Source organism: Tamandua tetradactyla, chromosome 19 (genome assembly GCF_023851605.1).
Source record: "Tamandua tetradactyla isolate mTamTet1 chromosome 19, mTamTet1.pri, whole genome shotgun sequence".
Classification (NCBI taxonomy): domain Eukaryota; kingdom Metazoa; phylum Chordata; class Mammalia; order Pilosa; family Myrmecophagidae; genus Tamandua; species Tamandua tetradactyla.
The window spans coordinates 73834692-73860869 of NC_135345.1; the positions used below are offsets into that span (position 1 = coordinate 73834692).

A 26178-nucleotide genomic window follows, 5' to 3' on the forward strand; every position below is an offset into this window, starting at 1 on the left:
TGGTCTTTGAAGGATGAGTTTGTTTTGATGGGAAACACGGGTAGGGGAAATGTACTCAAGTACTCACCTGCAGGCATCCTGCTTCCCCACCTGTCAGGGTAAACAGCTGGTCTCCCATAGCAGGTGGTGCAAATGGTGGCCAACCAGTAGTCTTGATAAGACACCTGCCCAGCTTCCTTGCCATCTACTGCCCATCACAGCCACTGACAGATTGTACATGCTTCTTTCCAAAGGAAAGAAAACAGAGCTGGGTTCCATGGCTGGTTGATGAGAAGGGCATGAATTTGAACGGGAAAATACAACATTGATATTAAATAGTGACTATGTTGCAACACAAAGGTAACTTAAAGCTGTAGAACATCTGTGCTATCTGGCAGTTTGTTGTTGTTGTTGTTGTAGTAGTACTGTTTCTTTAAATTACTTTGAGCCATGCCCTTCATTCACTTTTTTGAATATTTAATTCATTGATTCCATGTTGTCACTGAGCATGCCCAAGACTGATGACATATGGGAAAATACATTTTCTTTCACTGTATTGCATTTTTTTTTAAAAACACATGGACATTTTTTTCAGGACCTTAAGGATAAAAGGTGCAGTGTGCCTTGGGTGTTAAGTTGTCTTTGCCTCTGGCTTAGTCCATTATGTATCTGAGGCAGTTTCTAACTTGGGTGAAATGGAGAGGTCAGCATTTGCAATGAATCTTGGAAACCAACTCCATCTGGCTTGGGTCTATTTTCAGAGCCAACATTCCTCAGAGCCGCAGTTCCCACTCCCTGAATAAAAAGCTCATCATTAACATGGAGCCCCTTCAGCCCCTGCCTCTTTCCCCCAGGGAGCAGGAAGAGGAGTTTCCCCTGGATGAGGGTAAGTCAGCCACTTCATTCCAGAGCCCGGCATTGCAGGCTGGAGGAACGAGTGGCACCAGTCTTGAATACTCTGGGTGATGGGTTAGTGTGAGTTCTGGAGTGAGTCATAAATTGTGTTTTTAGTAAATAAGTTGTTTGTAGCTAAAAAGCCCTATTATATTGGGAGCACCACCAGTTTTTCCTGGAACAATTTGCTGGTACAAAGTATTCCTGAAATTATATACTAAGAGGGTGTTAGATGCACTATCCAATAAAATGATCACTAGCCATGCTTAGGTATCTAAAAATAAGTTTAAATAAATACAGTTTACTAAAATTAAAAATTTACTAGCCACCAGTGACTGATGGCTACCACACTGAACAGTGTAGGTCAAGAGCATTTCCATCATAACAGAAAGTTCTATTGGATGGAAATGCTTTAGCCTATAATCGCAGCTAAATTAGTGATTGTAAAAAATTCTTTAAAAGTTCTCTACACTGGTCATTTGCTTTCTGCCTTCATATTGCCCAATTTTCTTGTCCCCTTTTCCAATGGTACTTTGATAGTTCTGACATAAGCTAAAATCTGTAAGGTTACTTAAACCCAAAAGTTCTTTAAAAAAATAAAAAGTAGTGTATTTTCTCTAGGCTTCTTTGATTGCTTTTGAGGATTTTACTTTTTTTCAGGGAAGAATCTCACCACACTGCTTGATTCCAACACCTAGTGAGGCAAATATTAATACATGGTCTCCGAATTTCAAAGCAAATTGAAAATTAAAACATGTTCATAGAATAAGCTTACTGAAACCCTGGATAAAAATGTAACACACATTTTCTTAATTCTATGTGATTTTGGTTTCATCTTTTAAAATCTGGATTCAAAAGGGCAGGTCACCCTCACCTCCAGTTTCAAGTCAAGACTTCCTCTTCGGTCCATAATATGAATATGGTTTATGGCATGGAATGCAAATGCCCTTGAAAGAGGTAGCTTCAGCTGATTCACACTCAAGTGAAAAATGTGAAAAATTTTTGTAAATGTTTTCTGAGAAGAAACCTTTGATGGTTAGGAAGGAAACTCAGCAACCCCTGAGTTGAAGGGGAAAGGTACAAAATATAGAGGATGGGATCTCAGAAGATATCTTTTATCCCCAACTGGGCTGCAAAATGAAAATGAGAATGATTTTATATAATGGCCTTTACTATCTGACTTAACGTCTAACTCTGTAAGTTCTCTGGTAAATTAATTGTCTTAATCTACGGGGTCTCTTTGGGTCCATATTGTGTATCTACATTTATCAGCACCTTATCTATTTCTGTATGTCTTGCAAAGTGAAAGAAGAGCAGCTTTTACTTCTGGTCTCTGATGACTTTCTGGGCTTCATCTCATATACATGGAATAATGGTTTGGTTGTAAACCACTCTTTTCTGGAGGTCATGATTGCCCTAAGATTGAGTGAAGAAGGATGTGGGTAATGGAGAAGAGGAGAGGAGAAAGGTTAGGTCAAGCTTAGAATTGTTACTGTGCTTGTCTATAAAGATGGCAGCCTAGGCAAGACAACTATATTGTAATTAACTTCAGTAAAAATATTTTTTTCCTAATGTGTTATAAGAATCCATAAAACAACTTTTCAATTTTCCCAGTTATTTTAAAGACATATATTAAATTTATTCAGTAGTCAACCTGATTGATCTCTTCCTTATAAAATCCAAAATAGCTCTATAAGAGTTCCAATAAAATTCTTTTTCCCAGGAGATCTCTCCCCTTATAGGACATCTTTGTGGATTTGAGACCACACAAATCATAACAACCTCCAATATCAACTTAAAAGGAAGAATAATAGAAATGACAATATTGTTAAAAGTCCAGAAAATAGAATGAAACCCCCAAATCTGGAGAAAGATAGTAAAATCATCTTAGACAGCAGGAAATTCAGAGTTACTGTTCCCATAGTGAATATAACGTTATGTTCTTGATACTGTTACATCTCAGTTACTATTTTAGAGTCAAATGTCTGCTCCATGTCTCTTATCTTTTGGGTATCAGTAAAGGATTTGTAGTTTCCATAGGAATAAGTGCTCATTTTATAGACTTATACTTCTCCAATATATATAATGAGAAGAGAGGCAGTGAATAGGACTCTAAACAAAGATGATGTTTCTGCCTTTGCAAGTGGCCCCTGTTGCTGAGGTTTTGTGCAATACAGTACAATGAATTTTGTTTCCTTATGTTTTTAAATTGTTTGACTTTTTATGTCTGTGCAAAAGCCAAATTGAAAGAGGCCAGGAATTCATTCATTCATTAATGCAACAAATACAACTTATGCAACTTATAGACCACCTTACAGTGTATATTTTGCTATAGCTTATGAAGATGAAGACGTTCTCTTCTTGGGAAGCTCATAACTGGTTAGGGAGATGGCAGTGAAATCACAGAGGTGATGTGTAAGTTCTGCCTTTACTGATGTTATCACACATTCACTTCTTTTATGTGCCTCACTAGATATCAGTTCCTTGAGCTGCCTGGAGAGCATCTTGTTCATTTAGTCATATCAGAGTGTTTGTCATAAAAGTGATGAGCAAAGAAATGGACGGACACAAGACTGTCTGGCAGAGGGTCTTGTGTCTCTCCTGGGCTGTCCAGTTGCATGTGTTATGTGGGTGGTGGAAGGGAGGATAGTCGGGGAAGAAGGACAGGCAAGGCAAGGCAGAGAGTTCCAAAAGAGCAAGATGATAGCAGACTCTGATATGACTTGCTGGAGAGTTTTAGATTTATCTTGAGCCACCTGGGAGGCACTGAAAGATTTCAAACATGAAAATGACCTCATTAAAATTGTATTTTAGACCATTCTGATGGTGGTGTGTAGAGGACAAATTAAAGGCAGGTAGGGCCAAAGCAGAATTTCTCAACTGCAGCACTATTGATGTTTTGGGCTGGATGATTCTTTGTTGGAGGAATATCTGTGCATTGTGGGATGTCTAGCAGCATTCTTGACCTCTGCCCACTAGATGCCAGTAGCATCTCCCCAGTTATGTCAGCCAGTATTGTCTCCAGATATTGCCAAATGTACCTGGTGTACACAGTTGTCCCTAGTTGAGAATCACTAGGCTGGAGGAACAGACCACACAGGAACCACTGCAATAGCTCTGGGAATACACAAACAAAGGCTGAACAGAGAAAGCAGAACTAGGGAGAAGGTGGTGAATTTGAGACATGCTCGGAGGGATAGTTGTTAAATCACAGCCACCAATAACGTGGCAGATAAGAAGCCAGTGCACTCCTACCACCCAGGCCCTTCCCTGGCTCAGAGAGTGTGAAAAACTTCAATCTCTTTACTTTAAAGAGGAGACTGTTGAGACACAGGAAGATTCAAGTGACATATCGATAAAATGCCAGGAGTTGATGGCAGAACCCATCTCACTTGGATTTTGGAGCCAGCCATTGAGAGGGGTAGGTCCTATGCATTGCTTTTTGAGCTTCAAATGCAGAGTGGAGGAGGCTTGGACATCCTGCTCTCCTTCAGTGCCCCTATTCCTCTTCCCTGCTTGTTTAGCTGCTGGCTTGTGGGAGTTTCAAATCACACACTTTGGAACCGGATTCATAAACAGATCAAGGTCAGCAGCCCAGCTACTGTAAAAGAGTTGTCTTAATAGGGAATTTTAAACAATGAGGTTGGAAGAAGAAAGAAGGTCTGAGTACTGATCCTTGGAAGCTCCGTGTCTGTGAGTTTGTGTCTCAGATGAATGCCAAGGAGGGGCACCTCTGCCGCCACCAGGACTATGGGGTCATGGCCACTCATTTGTTGGACAAGCTCTTTTCATTCTTCCCAGAGCTCCAAGTTTCTCAAAGACAGCTGAACAAAGCATTATGGTCCAGAGCAGCCCAGTGGTGTTTTGGGAGAATGCGTGACCCCATTCACCATGTGACAGCTGGAGGATTAGCTGCAAGTTGGCCGTGTCTGGGTAGAGAAAAACACAAAATCAGTTCCTAGGCATCACTAGGCAATGGGAAAGTTTTCATGCCACCCAAAAGTTACATGGTTACAAGATTGGAGTAGACTAGTGCTGAAGAAAACTTTAGATGAGAAAGGCAAACCATTTGAAAAGAGCCATGTAGAGTATAGGAGAATTTCAGGATAAGAAAACATTGAGAATGGGAGTTGCTCTGGGTAAAATGACATTTTACGGAACCACTCATCTGAATAAATTTATATACAGACTGGAGCAGTGTCTCCATAGTGTAGCTACCAAAATGATTGTGTGTTTTATTGGTGGTATTTTGCATTTTGGAAAAATGCTGAATTATGGTAGAGATGGGGAGTGAAATTGATCACAAGAGCCTTGATAGTTGGCATTTACTGGCACACAGTGAAGATAATTCTTTTCTGCTTTAGCAGTTGTGCAGCCTGGCATAGTTAAAAGGGTGGAAAGCTGCACTTTCTTCCCCTTGGTAGATAAAAGTAAATTAAAGTTGAAAATGTTTGACATCATCCTGCTAGCAAAACAAAAACACAGCAGAGACCCCAGAATTTCTATAAAGGAGGATCTTGGGTTGACAATGCAGTTGAACAGAGGGGTAGCTTGAAGCTGAGTTTGATATCATTGAAAAAATGTTTAAAGAATAGTTAGAAATTCAGGAGGGTGGTAATGCTAACTTCTCAAGCTACCCTGTGATATACCTGTACGTGTGTGTGTGTGTTTCTGGATTTGAGCCTGGGTACTTACATGTGCCTCTGTCTTGGTGGGTTTTTAAAGAATGTTTAGCCCTAGCCATAGACTTCGGTGGCTTCATTGAAATTCTAGCAAGTCTGTATGTGAACATGTGAAGGCATTTTGAACATATGAAAGAAAGAGCAGGGCGGGCAATGGTGGCTCAGTGGCAGAGTTCTCACCTGCCATGCCGGAGACCCCAGTGTGATTCCTGGTGCCTGCCCATGCACACAAAAAAAGAAAATGTGCTGTCCTCATCCATCAGACATGTCACACTCTTGATCCCCACCCTCTACAACTCACATAACAGGTGACCTGTGAGGCCAACTGCATTTTCCTTGTGCAGGTCCTTCGATATCATACCAGTTAGAGCCTTTAGTATACTATGCAGATGTTTCAAATCCATCACTGGTAAAGTATCTGACAGCCCCAGGCTTGTATGGTTACATTGATTGCAATCGCTTTTCCCACTCATCATGAGTCTGGCTTCCCCTCTACTTAGCTGATATGAAAATTCTCCTCTGTCTTTTCTCCTTTTATGGAGTTTCATGGCCATGCCTTAAAATAAATTTGCCTTTCTTCTTAAAACTTCAGTGACTTTCTTCCTAGCCATTTCCCCCTTGTTGCCAACCCATTTCTTTCATTTGACTCAGGTCTGGCAGGATGCGTGCTTAAAGAATGATGCTATGGTCTTTTCAGAATTTTACTGTGTTAACATATACGTATAAAACTTAAAATTTTCCATTTATTAGTATAATTACAGGGGCATTAATTACATTTATAATGCTGTGTTACATTAATTACATTTAGAGTACCACTATCCATTACCAACATTTTTTCAATTATTCCAAGCAGAAACTCTGTACCTAGTAAGCAATTTTCCCCTTCCCCAGCCCCTGGTAACCTCTAATCTACTTTCTGTCTTCTGAATTTACTCATTCTAAATATTTCATATAAATGGAGTCATACAGTATTTGTCCTTTTGCCTCTGGCTTATTTCACTTAGCATAATGTTTTCAAGATTCATTCATGTTGTAGAATGTATCGGAACATCATTCATTTTTATGGCTAAATAACATGACATTGTCTGTATATACCACATTTTTCTATTCATATGTTGATGGGCCCTTGGGTTATTTCCACCTTTTGGCTATTGTAAATAATGCTATAATGAATATCTGTGTACAAGTATCTGTTTGACTCCCTGTTTTCAGTTCTTTTGGGTATATACCTAGATGTGAAATTATCGGGTCATATGGTAATCCTGTGTTTCCGTTTTTGAGGAACTGCCAAACTGGTTTCCACTGTGACTATACCATTTTACATTCCCATTATAATGTATAAGGATTCTACTCTAGGATTATTTTTTGTTTGTATGCTGTATGGCAGGGTCACATTTCATTCTTTTTCCATGTGAGTAACCTATTATTGCAGTAACATTTGTTGAATTTTTGTTTGTTGTATTTTGTTTGTTTGTTATGCTTATTTGTTTTTTGGCAAGTGCATCGACTGGGAATTGAACTCGGGTCTCCCACATGGTAGGTGAGAATTCTACAACTGAACTATCCTTGCATCCCTTACTCTGGGATTTTTGAAATTTCTTTTATGTTATGCTCCATACAACCATATGACTGGTTATAAATCCCGTGGAACCATGTTACCCCTTGGGTTACTGCTACCGGGTAACCCCAATCAGAAACAATTCTAATTGCACTTATTCTTGTCATAGGTTTTGAATTGTTTTTATTTTCTGATTACAAAATCTTCTAGAAATTTTGTAAAGTACATAGCAAAAAAGCAGAAAAAAAATCACCTCCCCAGATTATCTCACCTCCTGGAGGCAATCAATGTTAATGTGTTAGCAATTTCCTTTCCTATGCATTTTTAAAAACATTTTATTGTGAAATATATATGCAGAAAAGTGATAAATTTCAAATTAATAAAGAGTTATTAGGGCAAATTTCAAAGTGTAAGTTAACAAATAGTTACAGAGAAAACACCTATTAAGGGTACAGTATTGCTGATTCCCTAGAAGCCTTTTCTTTAATTTATTTCTGATCACAGCCCCCCTTTTCAGGGATATTTGGTCAGATCTTGTTTTTAAACTTTTAGAATTATATAATATAACATATATATGAAGCAAAGAAAGAAAAATGCTATATTTTTTAAAGCACACTTCAACAAGTAGTTACAGAACAGATCCCAGAGTTTGTCATGGGTTACCATTCCTTCATCTCAGATTTCTCCTTCTAGCTACTCAAAACACTGGAGGCTAGAAGGAATATTAATATAGTGATTCAGCATCCATACTCATTTGTTAAGTCCCATTTTCTCCCTTATACCTCCTCCTTTTCCTTTCTGTGGGCAAAGACCTCCTCACCACACAGAATTCTCAGCAGAGCCAGGCTGTAATAGAAACAGACTTCCAGAAGGCTCGCTGTATTCAGGGAATCAACGTTCTGATTTTTAAAGTTGAATGCATTAAATAAGGAATGGTTCACTTCAGACTGAGTTTTAATTACTCATTTGTTTAGAGTCTGAGTTAAGGGTCTTCATCTTATTTGAGGAAGTGGTTTAGTAGCAGAAGTTCACACATCATTGTTCCTGGTCAGGTTGGCACTTTGGACCTGAGTATTAATAATTAATTGCTTTAAATGATATCCTGGAACAGGACTTGGCTGGGGTGGAAAATATGCCAGTCAACTGTCACATGAAGCAATCCAGTCACAGTCCATAGGGTTGGAATTTGAGCCAGAAGACAGCTTCTGTGAGGCCAGCTGTGAAGAACATGGGCTGCAAAAGGAAAGAAATGATGCTTGGTATTTAGACAAGTGAACCCTCCCACTACTTCCCTTGGGAGCTGCAGGACAGGGTAAGCAAAAATATTACTAAAGCCATCATCATTACAAGGCAGAGACTGTGAGTTTCTGGGTTTTGCATGCATTCCACAGCCAGCATGGGCTACAATTTTCTAGCACCTTTTGTGAATGGGCTGGTAATGAGTGCTGAGTGATTGTGTCTTAGGTGAGGCAGTGGGGCAGGAGCTCACAGAATGTCCCCTCTTCTCTCCTCTTCTCTATAAGACCCAGAGCCAGTTATGTGGGAGAAAGTGTTGGGCAGCGTGTGATAGGACCATTCTTTTAGTTATGTCCACAGCCATGGGGGAAAGGGTGAGAAAAGAGGCTCTGGTCATTTGGTAAAGACTGGATTTAGGGATGCTCACTGAGGTACAAAATCCAGTGCCACATGCAGAGGGGTACAGCCTCCTGGTGGTTTAGTTGATGGTGAATTGGAGGCCCTAGAGCATGGTTTTCAGAGCAGGGGACATGTGCAGTGGGTGCATAAAATCGTTCATAGGGGTAAAGGAAGAACTTTTTTGACTGCTTTTTCTTTTTTCCCTTTTATCAGCTCCCTTTAAAATTTTTATTCTGTAGGTTTTATGGTGTATGTCTAATATGAAGACAGCTGTTTATGTACCTAATCTATAAATAAATGAAAGTTTATTGTTAAGTATACACACACTTTTTTCTCCCATCAGAAGGTTTGGATACAACTGCTCTAGATCTTACAAATGAGTCTACAAAGGAAAGTCCGGGGTTTGTTCTCGAAGCTGTGAAATCCCTGTTCATGCCCAAACTCCAGATCCCTAGAATACATGTGTGATGTGCCTGCTCCAGTCATACTGGTGACATGCCATTGTACATGCTTTTGGTCTTTCACTCTCATAAACCAGTGTGAGACACCTCAACACAGTCCAGGCCTCAGCCGAGCTATCCTATAGGTGCTGGGTTATTCTCTTTAAATGTCCTGTGGTATCATCTGAAAGCTCAGTTTTTATGGGTGTTTGATTCTGCTTTCTAAGTGGGTACAGGACACAAAATTTGTGGGGTGGAAAGAGCATTGGTAGAGAGTGAGAGGGTGAGAGAGCCTGGGCTCATTCATTCATTCTTTCTTGTATTTGTTCAAAAAACATTTACTTATTTCCTGGTGTATACTGAACACCAAAATACCTGAATCTTATTCCCCCTTCTGTAAAACAAGGTGAAATGATTTCTAAGGTTCCTTCCCACCCTAACTTCTTTAACATTTGAAATTTTCTCCCCAAATTGATGCTGTTCTTAAATATATGCTTTTGAATCATTTGTACCTTTGAGAACAAAAAGTACTGATGTTTTATATGTATTAATGAAACAGTAAGCATGTAAAACAATGATATATAAAAAGGAGGTTAACTTTTTTCTCCTTTCTTTTTGTGAGTTATAAATTTCCAGTATAAAATTGAAAATTGATAGCAGCTCACTTAAATGGGAATATAAAATGCAGCTTTTCTCACTAGAAAGAACCCTTACTTCCTTTAACATCTCCTCTCAGAATAGAAACCCCATGGGAACTTCTATTCTTTTGACCCCAAATCTGCATCTTCAACATTAGGAATGCAGAAATGGGCAGATGCTTTGGCAAAAACAAAGATAAATAAGGTTTTCAGAATGATGCATTTAATCATCTGAAAATCTTGCCATTAAAGAAAGCAGTGTCTCCATTCAGAAAATAGAGCATCCCTTGTGGTTTGTGATCTTGTCAGTCCCTGCATGGCTTTCTGCCTCCATGACACCCTGGCCATGGCTGAACAATTTGGCCACTAAATACAGGCTTGGCCACCCAAACCCCCACTCCCTTCAATGACCAGTCTTACCTTTGAGTGGGAGGAAATTAAGAAGCACTGGTCAGCCCTTTGGATTGGGTTCCTAGTCCTGCTCTGTCTTAGGTTTTTTCCTGCCTACTTCTGGACACATATCAGCCTTGTCATGAAATAGTCTTCAATGGTTTTATTTTTAATGGCCATAAATTATACACTAATATGCAAAAATGTGTCTCACTGTCCCCCTTCCTCTTGCCAAATCATATGTAAAAATGCTTATCCTTGTAGCTTTGACAAAGCTGGGTATAACCATTCTTTTTTTTTAATATTTGATAGTTCAAAAGGAAAAACTTAGAGTAGTTGGACATTTTTCTGGCATTTAATAGTCATTTGTTTTTTGACTTTGAGCCTGCCACTAGAATGCAAGAGAGAAATCCCAGTGGCTCGTGTTTTGGTTAGAACAACTGGGCCCTGCTACCATTAGCTTCTTAATTACATAACAGCAGTGCAAGAAGTCCACAGTTTCCGAAGAGTCTGGCTTTTTTCCACATGGGGACACAGATGCCCTGTTTCTTAATTTAATACCATCTGCAAGGCTGTTGGGAAATATGGAGAAAAAAGTGAGAGCTCCATTTATTTATGCAGCCCAATTTAATTATTTTACACAGAGAAAAATGGTTTTCTCTAATGATGCCTGGAGGGATGAATATAATAAAGTAGAAGGGATGGGAAAACAAATTCATTTTGTATAGAGAAAAAGGAAACAGATTCTTGCTTGAGGGTGTTCTAAAACTGGGTCCAGTAAAGACAGTGTTGTCACCCCGTTTCTTCTTCTGGGGAAACCTTTGGAAACTGTCCTGACATCTGACAAAACTGCACTGTCAATATGCTGCCTATCTTTTTTAAAGTAATAGAACATGAAGTTCAATGTGGATAAAGGAAAAACATTTTGTTTATGAGAAAGGAAGAGTCTGAATTATAGGTAGACTTGGCAAGCAAGGTGGTTTAAGTCCCATTCCAAGGAAATTCTTTGTCCATGTTTCTGAATACATTATAATTGAGACATTCCTACTCCCTGCCCCAGCTCTTCAGGGGAGTTTAAGTAGGTTTCATCAATCTTGGACAACTCTGGATGATTTCTCATCATGTTATTCCTTCCTCTGTAGGGAAGCTCACTGTAAGTATTCAGGTCTTACTTTTCATTCATGGGGTCTTAAGAGTGTCTTGGGTCATTGAGAAAGTGTGTTGCTTATCCTGGATGCATCAGAGAGGAGATTGGCACTTATTTTGCTGCACAATCTATGTTTGCCAGGGCTCCTATGACAAATGCCACACAATGGTGGGCTTAAACAATAGAAATGTATTATATCATAGTTTTGAGGATAAGAGAAGTCCCAAATCTAAGCATCAACAAGCCAATACTTTCTCCCCAAAGTCTGCAACACTGTGGTACTGGTTGCCAGTGATGCTTGGGATTCTTTGGCTTGTACACCTGCCTTGCATGACATGGTGATTTCCTCTCCTCTCTCTTCCATGTTCTGTTGAATTCTGGCCTCTGGCTTCACCTCATGGCTTTCTTTCTCTCTGAGTTTCTTCTGCTTATAAAGGACACTGGTAGTCTGGATTAAGGTCCACCCTCATTAAGTTTGGGTACCCCTCAACTTGGAGTAACATCTTCAAGAAGTCCTGTTTACAATGGGTTCACACGCACAGGAATGCAGATTAAGATTAAAAACATATTTTTTTTCTAGAATTGATATCTCAGTCTACCACAGGTGGCTTGTTGGATAATGATTCTATGAGGCACCTTGGATGATGCTTGGAGGTTGGAGTCCTTATCTCACCCTCTGTTCTACTTGTGGTCCCTTCACCTCTCCCTTTTTCTCATTTTGTGGAATCTTTAATCCAGTTTGGACATGGTGGTCTTTCAATCCTTAATTTAGAGTAGCAGCTTGCGAAATTGATGGTCAAGTATTTGTGGCCATTGCTTTATTCAAGGTAGGCTAGTTTTGCTCTCTGGGCTGGGGTCATGAGAAGGCCTTCACAAATGTTGTGAGCATTAATACAGAAAGAAGCCAATTGATTAATATTTCAAAATATTACCTTTGCCTAAGAGAACATAAGCTTGTTCTTTATTGCTGCTTGGAGTGAGACAAGGCAGAGAAGTGGAGAGACCATTGAACTTGGAACAAGGAAATCAGAACTCCAGACACAATGTATTCACCAGTGAGATGATCCTGACTTCATCTCCTTTTCTCTTCTATCAGTTTTGTATGAGGGCTCAGTCCCATACTTTCAGAAGCTTATTGGACACCACGACTTGGATGTCACACAACACCTCACATTTAACACATCAAATGTAATGTGTTTACAACTAGGCTCATATTCTCTTCCTTCCCCAGCTCCTAATGCCAAACCTGCCCTGCTCCCATGTCCCACCATGTCTAATTACAGCACCATCTATGCAGCTTTCTCACCCAGTTACCTTGGAACCATCCTTTCCTTGTACTCTTCCTCAATCCCCACAGTTACTCAATTACCAGAATCTTAGGAAACCCATCTCAGAAGCAACTCTTCCATCTGTCCCCAGCTATTCAGCCTGTTGCTACTGCTTCATTTCATGCCCCCCTCTTTTCTGTTGCAGAACATTAAAACATCTTCCTTATTGATCTCTGTGTAACCCAACCTCTAAACTTCCCCTAGAGGGATCATCTTTACTCAAAGAAGTTTCTTGATTCTGGAGGAGCATCCAACCCTGCAGGCTGTTCCTGGTTCCTCACATTCTGGCACCCGCTCACCTCTCCAGCCTGTTTCCTTCTGTCCACCTTCCATGACCATCTCCTGGTTTCCAACTCACAACTCCCCTTTTCAGTACCCCATGCACATGAAAATTCCTTTCCACATGCTGGTTCCTTTGCTTGGACTGCCCCTCCCCCTTCCTCTTCTTCCACCAGGTATATCCATACTGATTTCTCAAATCCATACTGATTTCCTCTCTGACATATTTCCTGCCTCTTGAGGAAGCATGAATAGCCTTCTCCTTTCATTCTTTCACTGTGGTGGTTAAAACACCTCTTTCTAATAATCAGTTTACATTTCTTGTCTCACTCAGTGCCCATTATCTCAGAAGCACATGAAGGGAACAGATTTGAGAATTCAAAACTTGCTCTGGGTCTTGATGTTCTGAGGTGAATGTGTACAAGGGCAGCAGGAGAAGGAAGTACAGCTGCTGTAGTAGTCCAGACAGAATTAGATGAGGAAGAATTTAGGAGGTGGCATTGACAGGGCAAGTGATGACAAGATGAAGAGTGAGGGAAAGTGAGATGTCAAGGATGTAGTGTGTCTGGGGAAAGGCATGATTTTCCTGGTAAGGGTGCTCTTCTGTTTTCATACAAAGTAGTTCTAAATTTTGAAATCTCCATTTTCTCATGGGTACAATTTGGATGCTAACCCTATTTAATAGGGGTGTCATGAGTATTAATCGGCACATGGAAACATTAGCTAAATTAATTTTTAATATAAAGAAGTCAAGGCACCTTTAAAGATAAGTGTTTTTGAGATAAAGCACACAAAATGCTTAGAAGAACGTCCAGTACCTGTCAAGCACTCAGTGAGAACAGTCTCTTCTTTCTGTAAAGCTAAAATAAAGAAAACTCTGACTCAGGTGCCAGAATAGCCCCTGAGATAAAAGGAAACTCCATGCCAGCATTTAGCATATATAAAAATATGTCTTTGTATAATTGGACCCTTCTGTCTCCTCTTTAAGATCTAGGGTAAAATATCACCTTCTGAGAGTTCTCCTCTACAGAGAACTACATCTAAAGCTTCACCCCAAAACCCCACCCCTGCCAAGCTGTCCATTGTCACAACACCTTTTAGTTCCTTCATTGCACTCACAGCATTATCCTGTTTATTCATTAGCCTACTTGCTTCACACCTGTGTCTCGCTCTGGGGAAGACTATCCTGCAGAGCTGGGACTGTATCAGTTTTATACTCAGCTGTCATCCCAGCATCTAGGCCAGCATACAACCCACTGAAGGCACCCAGGGAGTATTTATGAGATGAATCAATGGTGGACTGGATATCTGGTTTGCAGGTTGGCTTACCTGGACCCAGGTTGCTCTGTCCTCATGGAGCATCATCTAAGGCAGCTGTTTGTGGATGCTGTTTCAGAGAAGGAAGGAGGTGAAAAGCATGGGGAAACAGTCTTGCTCAAATTCTGGATAAAGCCCCCCTCAAAACTTCAGGCCCAAAAGAAGAAACCCAGGTTACGAATTTTTAGTTCAGGGCATCACACCAAAATCTAAAGAGGCACCTGGTAGTTTGGGCTGCAAAGTTAAAATTTCATACAGAACTTAACTCTTGGCTTCAACTTGTAAACATTTGACATACAGTTGTACCCCATTTTTACCCTCCTTCAGGGCTGGTGGGAAATGAAATAAAGGTCAACAGCAGTTTTCTCTGGACTGTCAGATTATGAGGAACTTTTAGGATTTCCTTTGTGCATTTCCTAATTTTTAGTATTTCTCAATTTTCCTACCCTGTATGTGTGTGTGTATATATACATATACATATATTAATTTAAAGAAAACACTAAAATTTATTTTCAAAAATGACAATACTGAAAATTTGGAACAGAAGGGATTAGGAACTGGGAGAGAACAGTGTCTGCTGAGGCTCTTCTCTGACATCCTCTGTCTCATTTTTCCTGCCTGTTTAGAAGTAATCATGAGCAGACCTTTGTGGGCTGAGAGTGGGCTCTGCCAGACTGCATCTTTCTTCTCTCTCTCTCTCTCTCTCTGGCATGACTCACTTACACTGTCTAAGGACACCACATTTATTAGTATATGAGATGGTCTGGAATACAAATGATGAACATTTGTGCAAAACACTCGGCAGCAAGAGTTCCTGTCATTCTCTTTCCCAGCAACAGTGTTGAAGACATCCCAGCTGTGCTCCGTGCTGTTTGAATTAGATTCTGTCTGCAGCTACAGTTCTCTGGAGGACTCATACTGGACTCTCTCCCATGCCCACAGGACAATTACTGGCCACAGAGATGTGCTCTCAATTTACAGGCAGGAAACACCTAGTGAATGTTTAATCTGATAAGGGAAATAAGAAGAGGAAGAATATCTGACATGTCAAGGAATCATACCCTCTCAGTTTTTGTTTTCATGTAAATTATAGTAATTTGATACTCATCATCATTTCTTTGAAATTGGTAGGACAGATGTTGTTGCCTTACTTTTCAAGTGGGAAACTGAATTGTACAGGTGATAAATTACCTGGTGATATGGTCCTGTAAGAGACACTGAAAACAGCATTTATTTCTTCTTACTGTGCATGCAAGAATATGCCCATCCTATCATAAATATACTATTAAAATATCTTATCATATGAATAGTAGAAAAGTCCTTTGATAGACCCAAGGACTCTTTAAAATGGATATGCAGAGACTAAATGTGTTACAAAAAATGTTTAGCACATGTAATAATTTTTAATTATCTTTTGAATTGGGGTTAACAGTAGTATGAGTAATTAAAAATGTCAGTTTATCCACATAACTACTTTAACAAATGGCCATGTCCCATAGGCCTGTGAAATTTGTTAGTTACCCAACAGCTAATTATGACATTGACAACAACATGACCTTGACAATGATGTAATAGAATAGCTGGATTTATTAACTTGCTACATGGCCTCCAGCCATGTAGGCACCAATATCATCACAATTCTATGGATAGAAAGCTGCATTTCAGTAAGCTTCTGTAGCTTTCCCAACTCATTAAGATAAACTCTTAACAACTAGCAATAATGCTTTCCTAAGGTTTTGGGAAAAGTAGACAACTGACAGAAGGAAGAGAGTCCAGATTGCTAAAATCTTTACTATTTTCCTCCTGTGTAATTGACAGAGAAAGGAATGAGCATGTAATAAAAAGAAATTCACTAGTATTTATTGAGTAGCTGCTGGGCCAGGCTCTGATCTGAGTGTGCCACATATGTCAACTCTTAATCCTCACAGCAATGCTGAGAGGCATGTACTCTCTTTACTGTGCTCATTTTACAGATTTGGAACTGAGGCTCAGAGAGGCTAAAGAACTTACTGGTAAGTACAGCATCACTTAACTGGACAGCCAAAATTAGAACGCATGGTATCTGGCTGCAGAGCCTGTGCTTTTAAACCTTGCTCGATGCAACCACTTAGTAAACTCTGGTTCATCACCAAGGACCCAGAACTACATTAGGTACTTCACATGCATTATCTCATTTAATTGCCACCACAGCCATGAGAAGAATTATCTCCATTTTACAGTTTAGGTGCCAAAACTCCAGTTGTCCATAACTCCCGTTGTCCACAAAATAGAGGCTCATTCATTGCCTTGCCCAAAATCTGCATTAGGGAATTTGCCACAGAATTAGAAATAGAATCCAGGCCCTGTACAGCTCTTATCATTGAACTAGGTTCCTTCCCTTTTGCTTTTCTGCCTGACTTCTCAGTATTTCTAGTATCTTATGATGGAATGTGTTCACACATTTTCTGCTTTCTCTAACCTCTTGTCAGAGCCCAGTTGTGCATTTGATATTCTTCAAACAAACCAATGACATTAAGGAGGAAAAGTATTCAAGGGCATCCAAATCTCGTGCTATTGATACTGTTCTTTTGATCACAGTGACCCTGAACAAGAAAACAGCACTTCCTGTAACTGTTGTGTAGAAACTTTGAGCTGCCTCAACATCCCTGGCTGCCTTTTATACATCTTTTAGGCAAATAAAGTAGGGCAGGACAGAGAGAAATGTCTGGAATTATATAGAATGCTGGCCCTGCTAGGTTTTCTCTCTCTCAATAAAAGTAGAATGTTCACAAAAGAAAGAGAATAAGAAAATCGACTTAAGCCCCTGAAAAATAGCATAGAGGGCAAGAAAAAGTGTGGTAGTTGTTTTGTTTTGTTTTTGTTTCAGGTTTTTTTTACTTGCTTTCTGTTTTGTTTTCAGAAGGTCTGTTTGTTAAGAGGGAGCTGTCAGATCACATGTTGTTTTAACATTATGAGAAACTTAAAGATATATCTATATTCCCTCCAAAAGAGGCAAAAGAGAGATTTCTTCACTTTCTCAGCCCTGGCCTTCCACCATACAAATGAACCCTCTTTAGTCTTTGAAGTCTTTCTTTTCTGCTGCTGAAAAGCAGTGATGCATCTAGGACTGTGGCTTTCAGATTTGTTCGTTGGCATCCTAAAGATTTTCAGTTTCAAAAATTGACTAATGAGGGAAGGCCTAGAAGGCACTATTTCAGGTCATATCTCTTTCAGTATGTCTGTTTTATATTTTGGGATTCTGCTCAGAATTATATCCTGAGAGGAACTGCAAAAGATCAAAAGTTTTGTGAATTTTGGGGAGTGCTTTCCTTTCAAGTTTTAGGTTGGAAAACTGACTCAGCTCATGAGAGCAGGACCTGCTATATACCTGGGATGGCTCGTCTTGTGGCAGGGTATGAGAGCAACCTATGAAGTCTCCAGACATGTCCTACCTTGACCTCAGCTTGTAGAACACAACTGGTGGCTGTCCTTCTCCCCTTCTGGGATTTACTGCCCAGTCTTAATTTTTTTTCTGTGTGCAATTTTACAAACTTGAAGTCATATTGTTATATAAGCATTTTTTTTCATTTAGCAGTACATTGCAAGAATTTTCCCACATCATCAAAGTTCTCATAAATATAAATTTTAATGACTGCATAAAATTCCATCCCATGCATTTAGCCATTCGCCCTCTGGATATTTAGATAATTTGTTTTGCTATAATAAATGACAGTCTGATGAACATATTTGTCAAAATATTTTTGCCAACATTACTAATTATTTCCTTAGGATAAATTCCCAGAAGTGTAACTTATGGGTCTATGAATATTACATCTATAAAACTCAATGCATTTTACTAAACTTCTTTCTGGAAACACTAAAAATCAGTTTATATTCCCACACTCAAGTGTAACAATGTACAATTTCAGCTGACTGCCCCTGAATGTAACTCTCTGTTTCATCAGGAAAAGAAAAGAATATTTTCATCAGAAAAATCATCTTTTGGCTTGCAGTTGCTATTTAAAGCAGAAAAATGCATGCAGGCCTGATGGAATTGTGTGAGGAAATTTTTTTCCTTCTGAGAATGAGGATGAGAAAAAAATGTAGGAATCAAGAAATATAATTAAAGTATAGTATTTGGGCCACAGTTATTAAAACCCAGTTGAGGAGGTGCGAGGGTAATTCTGTGGTAGAATTCTCACTTGCCATGCAGAAGACCCAGGTTTGAGTCCCAGCCCATGCACTTCCCAAACAAACAAATGAAAAACCAAACAAAGCAAAAATTCAACAACTGGTGCTGCAATAAGGGGATACTCACATAGAAGAAGAATGAAATGTGACCCCCGTCATACAGCATGCAAAGAAAAAAAAAGCCAGTTGAAAATTTTTTCAAACATAGTATGTCATAAAAATGACAACAGGGTGGGCCATGGTGGCTCAGCAGGCAGAGTTCTCACCTGCCATGCCAAAGACCCGAGTTCGATTCCCGGTGCTGTCCCATGTGAAAAAAAAATGAAAACACCTTACTTCCTAATCACTTATACTGGAATGTAAGCATATTTTCAGCCCAGTTGTACAAGCACAGACCTTTCAAAGTGCTAAGAGTTGGAATGTTACATTTGGATCCTGAATTTACCACACATTTGGTGAGAGGCAGGGGGCCCAACAGCTGTCATTATGAAGGATGGTTAAATAAATAACTGATGTTTAATTGGGATGCCTGGGTCAAAATCATGGCTTTGCCACTTACTAACTTTGTGGCTTTGGTCAGGTCAATTAATCTCTCCAGCCTGTATAATGAAGAAAATATCTCTATCCCCAGCTGTGCAGCTGCATCTGGCTACTGAACACTTGAAATGTGGCTGATCAGAATTCAGATGTGCTATACATATATATGCACACACTACTTCCCAAGCCTTTGTACAAAAACAGAATATGAAACAGTCTTATTAATAATTTTATATTGGTTGAATGTTGAAATGATAGGTTGGATGTCTTGGCTTCATTAAAACTTATGATCAAAATTATTTTTAATGTCTCTCTATATTTTACTTAAAAAATTTTTTTTGTTCCTTGCTAATGTGGTTGGCAATCTGTTTTTATTGGACAGCATTGCTCTAGAATGTAATAAGGTCTTCAGAAATATTTCTCAGAAGCTGTTCAGGTGGGGTACTTCTCCACTGTGGAGTCACCCAGTTGTTTTATCTGATGGAACCTTTGGGACTTAGGATACTATAAGACACCTGGGCTGAATACCCTGAGTTCTGGATGGTTTAGAAAAAGCTGGGTAGGGATGATGCATACTATTTCATTGTATATTAGAGGAGTGTGCACAGCATTTAAAAATAGTATTGCCCTCCCTCCACCCTGCCCCATCATGATCCCTCATGAGTTATTTCTGTTGGCCACGTTATGAATTTGACATTTGGTTCAGTTGGTGGGACCTGCCTCGGTCCTTTAAAACAGAATGGACAGTTAGCAAAAGGTCAAAGCCACTATGGCTGGTGGTAGCTGTCCAGACCCGTGAAAGGGCAGAGGAGACCCAGGGAAATTGGAATAGTCAGCATGACAAAATGCTTGGTCAGGATCCAGACTCGAAGAAGCCTTCACTTGCACATGGTCAACCACTGTGGCAGTAATGTGTTTGTTTGCTGAGACAAGGCTCCAAGATCACAGCTAGAAATGCTGGTACATGCCCAGCCCTCTGCTGCCTGCAGGCTTCCAGCTTCCAGATCTGGGAGAGAAGCCAAGGGAGAACTTAAAGTTACAATGTTGTTGACAAGGATGGGAAAGTGAGAGAGGGAGGGAGAAAAGCAGAGAGACAGACAGGAAGAAAGCTAGTGAGTGAGGGAGTGGGAAGGGCAGCTGGGAGAGCCTGAAAAGAGGGTCCCACTGCCTTGTGAAGCAAATGAGGTGTATGGAGTGTGTCCTAAAGCAAGTCCTGATCTGCTGACTGAGGAAGGAGTCAGCGATGTGTTCAGATTGTGCAGTGATGATGGGAGATTGTGGAGAAAGCAGATCGGATGACCTCGGGAGCGCCGAGGGGCGGGGCGGGACTTGCACTCAGCAGGAGGCAGCTGCGGCTTCCACTGCGAGAAGTGTCGCGGTGCGGAGACCAACGGGCTCTGCCCCCATTTAAGGCTCGCTGGCTGCAGTTTTGTCCGCTGCCCCGCGCAGTCTCTCGCCTCGGCAGGCCCTCAGCGTGAGGCGCAGTCCCACCGGGTGGTCCGCGCGGAGCCGTTAGGCTCGGGCAGGGAAACGGTTAGGGAAAGTTCTAACCGTCAGCGCCGCCGCCTCGGGCTGAGTGTAAGTCCAGCCCCGCCCCTCGGAAGGTGGGGGTCGGCCTGGGCGCGCGCGTGTCAGTCAAATCGAACCCCCCGCGGACCGTTCCCCACCGCCACCCGGCGCGGAGACCAAGAGGTTCTGCCCCCTGCGCCAAGCTGACCTCACGGCCTGGTCCTCTGCTCCCCGGAGTCTCACAAGCAGGAATCCGTGCTGCAGAGCAGCTCGCCGGCCTCCGGCGCCAGTCGACGCGGCCCCTTTAAGGGAGTCTCCTCGCCGCGTGGGGCGGGACAGGACAGGGCCCGCGAGGGGTTTGGACGGACAGACACGGGAGCAACCAGGACGAACCCCGCCTTCCTAGGGGGGGACTTGCACTCAGCAGGAGGCGGCGGCCACGACTGCCAGAAGTTACCCGGCAGGAATCCAAAGGCTCCGCACCGGCTCCGCCGGCCCCGGCCCTCAACCCACCGCGATGTACCGCGGGGCCGCCCCCAGGCGCAGCTGATGCCCCGCGGCTGCCTCAGAGACCGGCCGGGTGGCGCTGAAGAGCCGTGGCGGGCCGAGCGGCCGTCGGGGCGCCGCGGTCCTGCTGGTCACCGCCAACATGGACTCGCCTTGGAACACGTGAGTGCCTGCCGCCGTCGGATGGCGGGCGGGTGATGGGGGGCGCGGGCCGCAGGGCCCCCGAGCTCTGAACCCCGAATTCTGTCCCCGAGTGCCGCTTCCCAGCCCCAACTCTGGGCCCCTGGCCCCGCCCAGAACCCGTGGCCCCCTCGAATACCGAAAACCGGTCTCTGAATACCGCCCGGGGAATACCACCCTGGAGTCTGGAGCCCGGACCCCAAACTTACCCACCCTTCCGTTTGCTTCATCCTTTTTTTTAACCCGTTTTACTTAAATGCTGTGCAAATTCATATCTTAAATTTCTTTTATACCTACCTTTAACTGAGATGCAGTTTATATACCGTAAAAGCGCCTGTTTAAAGCCTATACCGCGATGTTGTTTAGCGTCTTTACAAACTGGCGCCACCATTGCATTAATCTACTTTAGAACACTTTGTCACCCCGCAGTCACCCCGTGTCACCCCCAGGCCTGGCGACCACAGTCTGCCCCTTCTCTAGGATGTCCCTACTCTGGGCGCTTCAGTACTTGGAGCTGACCGCGTCCCTCGTTCCGTGTCCGCTTCTCTCCCGCGCGTCAGGCCTTTGCTCCTTTGGTGGTGCGACAGCGCCCGGTCCTATGGCTGGTCCCGTTTGTGTGTGGGTCTTCCGTGGTGGGCGCCCACGTGGCCCCCGCTGTGCGGTCCTTGTGGAGGGAGTTGCAGTGCTCACCACGTGCAGGTGTTCTCGGCGGCTTTCCAGCTCTCGGAGCACGCACACTGGGAGTGGGGTGCTGGCACAGGCGAGTTGTTTACTGCTTTCCGGAGTTGCCGCACAGGTCCCGGCAGCAGCTGCGCGCGGTTCCAGTTCTCCCATCTTTGCCAGGGCTTGTCATTGCTTTTTCGTTGTTGTTGTTGAGAAATGTGACATAGAAAAGAGCAGCAAGTTTCAAGGCACATTAGTAGAACAGCTTTCAGTTTTTGGTGTGGGTTACAATTCCACAATTTGAGGTTTTTACTTCTAACTGCTTGAGATACTGGAGACTAAAAGGGACATCGGTTCAATGATTCTGCAGCCATACTCCTTTGTTAAACCCTACCTTCTCTGTATAACTCAATCTCCATCTTTGGTCTTCCTCCCACTCTTTAGGGCTATGCCCTTTTTAACTGTTTCACTGTTGGAAGGGACTGTCGATAATATGGGGTATGGGGTATGGGGATGGAAGGAACGAGTTGATGTTCTGGAAGGGCTGGGCCCTCTGTATTTCTCTGGTCCAGGGACTCACGTGGAGGTTGTAGGTTACTGAAAGTTACCCTAGTGCATGGAACCTTTGTCTATTTTTATGTGTTGCCCGAGATGTTGTTTAGGATTGGCAGGAACGGTTTTGGTTGGGGTTTGGCAAGGTATGATAGGTGGCAATGTGTAAATGCAGCATGTATAAGAGTGATTCCAGAGGAGCCTCTCAATTCTATTTGAACTCTCAGCCACTGATACCTTATTTGTTAACACTTCTTTTCCCCATTTTTGTCTGGAAGACATTGTTGATCCCACGGTGCCAGGGCCAGGCTCATCCCTGGAGTCACTTCCGACATTGCCAGGGAGACTTTCACCCCTGGATGTCAGGTCCCACTTAGGGGAAGGGCAATGATTTCACTTGCAGAGTTGGGCTTCAAGAGGGTGAGGCCACATCTGAGCAACAAAAGAGGTCCTCCAGAAGTAACTCATAGGCATGCCTATAGGTAGGCTAAGGTTCTCTGCTCCCAACATAAGCATCACAAGAGTAAGCCTCAGGATCAAGGGCTTAGCCTACTGACTTGGGTGTCCCTCGTGTTGACACAGTATCCGGGGTTTCCCTGGTGTTGTCATTGTTTATTTAAAGTTTAACTCTTGATGATGGTTATGGGCATCTGAGTGGTATGAGGTGGTCTCTTGTGATCTGGGTTGTGTGTCTCTAGTGACTGGTGAGCTGAGCATCTCTTCGTGGGCTTCTGAGTGTGTTCATATCCCGTGCCCCTTTTCAGTTGTGTAGTTCATCTTTTGATGGTGTCTGCTGGTTCTAGCCGGGCGTGAAGAGGAGGAAAGAGGGGCTGATTCTGGTGCTGGTGCTGGGTGGGCTACACTGAGTTTGGCGCTACCCTGGCTTCCCAGATGCGTGGATGGTCACTTCCTGGCCTTCTGCCTGGTGTGACACCTGCTGGCTGGCTCCTGGCTGTGTGTCTGTCCTGAGAGGGCCTCCAGGCCCCACCCACATCTCAGGTACTTGGAGCCTGTCCCACCTGGGGCTGGTGCTCAAGTGGGCTTTAGTGCCAAGGTCCCATCCTGAGGTCTCCTCCTGCACATCCCAGAGTCTTCTTCCCAGCCTCTTGGCCTGGGCAGGGCCAGCAGTCCATGGCGGGCACTGGTGAGCCGCCCTGTGGCCCAGGGTGGAGTGACAGGGACCAGACAAGGCTGAGTTGCCCCAGCTGCAGGGCAGTCCTCCCTTGTGCAGGGTGCCTCATGTTGTCACTGCCTGGGCAGTCCTGACCAGGTGCCCTAGGCCCAAATCCCTTCAGCAGGGCTGGGGCTTCTCTGTCCTCAAAGCCCCGACATTTACTGCTGACCCCGTGAATGCCACCCCCCCTTCTGAACAATTCCCTTCGTGGTGTGTGTGAAGTTTCTGCTTTATAAGCACCACAGAGCCAGGGATTCCAGCTTCCCAGAGGTGGCAGGCCAGGGCAGGGCCGTGTGGAAAAGCACATCCTCGTCGCCTCCCAGGGCCTCCAAAGACACTCACACAGGTGCCCACTGCATGACACTACTTCCCCCACGTCCTTGCTGCCACCCTCCAAGGTGGCCCCACCGTGCCAGTGGGCAGGCGAGGAGTCTGAATGTTTCTCTTCTCCAGTGGGCACATCCTCCTTGTTCGGAGCCAAGGTCTCTGTGACATCCACCCTCTGTGGTTCCCAGGGTGTCCACCCCAGGAAACTGCAGTGTCCACCATGCATAGTCCCCATGGCATCCAGCCCAGGTCCTCAAGGTGTCGAGCTCAGGTCCCCATGGTTACCACCCTCCACGGTTCTCACAGCATCCACCCCAGGTCCCTGTGGCATCCACCCTGCACAGTCCCCAAAACACAGAGGTTGTCTGTGTTTTCCATGGTGCCCACCCCAGGTCCCTACAGTATCCGCTGCCAGGTCCACACACCATCCATGCCAGGTCCCCATGGCATCCACCCTTCATGGTTCCCACGGTGTCCACCCTCCACGGCCCCCACAGCATCCAGACTCCATGGTCCCCATCCCTTCATTCCAGGTCCCCACAGAGTCTACCACAGGTCCCTGTGACCTCCACCCTCCATGGATCCCATGGCGTCCATCCCAGGTCCCCCATGGTATCCACTCCCAGTTCCCCGTGGTGTCCACCCTCCACAGTCCCCATGCGTTCAGACCCAGTGTCTCTGTGGTATCCATCCCCCCAGGGTTTCCACCATGTGCCTGCATGTGTTAGCAGTGTGACACCCCTCCCCTAGTCCCCCACTGCATTCTCCCCCAGGGTCCTTGCAATGACCCCCCCTAAGGTCTGCATGGTGAACCCCAAGTGTCCCTGTGCCTTTTAACCACCCCCCAGGGGTCCCCCCTCCCCCCACCACATCCTCCTCCCCAGGGCCCCTGGCATGCCCCTGAGACAAAGTGCCTGAGTTGTGCCTGGAAGGTGGGTGACAGGGTGGGTGCAAGGTCCAGGGGCTGCCCTTTGCCAGGTTGGGGTACCCCCTTGTGGAGGATGTTTGTACAGGTGGGTCTGTGCACAGCTGTCAGGCATTTTCTGTGTCTAATGGTTTTTCACTTTTTTCTTCTTTCCATCCAGCAAGCCTGCAGAAGAACCAGCTGCAGGAGTTTTATCAGGTGAGCTGCTTCTCACAGCTGCTGCGTACTCATGCCTCCCTACTCCTCTGGGCAGCAACTCCGAGCCCTGGTGGCTGGTTCTGGAGAGCCTCTGCTGGTAAGTGTTGCTTCAGGGCTGTGAGGCACGCAGAACAAAAGTGTAGATGAGCCCCTGGAGGCGCCGGTGGGGATGCCACACAGAGAGGCCAAGGTCAATGTGGTGTTTTATCTCCCAGCTGCCAGTGTTTTTGCTTGGGGGTGTCTGTGTTTGGGGTTGCTCTCCAGGGGGAGAAAGCCTCAGGTGGTGGAGACCCAGGCCCTTGTCTATCCAAGTGCATCTGCCTGCAGTCCAGCCCTCCGCAGACTTATGGTTTCAGGGGTCGAGGTTGGAGGGGGAAGCAGGCCAGGCTTTCTGTGGGTCCGTGAGAGCCCTGGGGTAGAACTGGGATGTCATCCTGGCATTTCTCAACCTCATTTGACCCATTCCCCATGCTTTTCCCATGCAGTCCTGTTCCACAATGGGGCAAGGTCACTGTTCTTGGGCAGCAGGCGGAGGGGTTCTCTGGAGGCCATTTCATCTCCCCTCCTTGCACACACCCCAGGCCCCCAGAGGCTGTCTTGGATGTTGTGGCTCGTGAGTGTGGGCCTTGCGTAGGTGTGAGAGTGGAGACACTATTGGAAACTCAGGGTGTCGGGTGAGGACGATGCAGGTGGAGGGGCAGGTGGTGTGAAGGCATGGCCTGGACCACTGTGGCTCTTGGCAGAGCAGAGGTGACTGGCTGGGGATGGGGAGGGTACCCTATCCAGAGATGCAGGGCAGAGCAGTCAAGGCACGGGGCTGGGTTTGGAGCATCCGGACAGCCCTCTCAGGCCATGGTGTCTTGGAGCTGAGGCAGGTGGTGCTCTGTGGAAACTGTGCAGGTGGGATGACAGCAAGGCCACAGATAAGTTTGTGGCACACCTGTAGCAGCCAGGGCCACGGCTGAGGCAGTGCACCCACTGTGCATGGTGGGATGCTCTGGCTGGCCTTGCCAGGCACCTCAGAGGGTCGAGGGTGGAGGCTGAGTAGGGCACATCAGGGTGAATTTCTGCTACATGGCAGTGCTGACACCTAGGAGCCAGTAGTGGGGTGAGGTGGAGGGAGGGCTAGCCTGAGGGGGAAGTCTGGGC

At 44.1% G+C, this 26178-nt stretch overlaps 1 protein-coding gene and 1 long non-coding RNA gene across 11 annotated transcripts in view; one reads left to right on the forward strand and one right to left on the reverse strand.

The window, feature by feature from the left end:
• Positions 1-26178, forward strand: part of LOC143663323 (mitogen-activated protein kinase kinase kinase 9-like) — an 80472-nt gene that overhangs the window by 26858 nt on the left and 27436 nt on the right. For 7 of the 10 annotated variants that reach the window (XR_013165901.1, XR_013165899.1, XR_013165900.1 and 4 more), the window contains 2 exons: positions 741-865; positions 24992-25126. Coding sequence is in view for 7 of the 10 variants with exons in the window: in XM_077137072.1 (XP_076993187.1) it covers positions 799-865; positions 24992-25126 (202 nt within the window). In the remaining 3 variants the exon portion in view is untranslated. Of the gene's footprint in view, positions 1-740; positions 866-19959; positions 21173-21553; positions 23926-24991; positions 25127-26178 lie in introns of those variants that run through there. The other 3 variants (XM_077137066.1, XM_077137067.1, XM_077137070.1) reach the window with 3 other exon arrangements.
• Positions 6427-20865, reverse strand: LOC143663325 (uncharacterized). Its single transcript, XR_013165902.1, has 4 exons — positions 20712-20865; positions 14300-14357; positions 13789-13822; positions 6427-8346 (listed from the first exon to the last, which is right to left on the reverse strand). It is a non-coding gene; the product is annotated as an uncharacterized LOC143663325 (long non-coding RNA).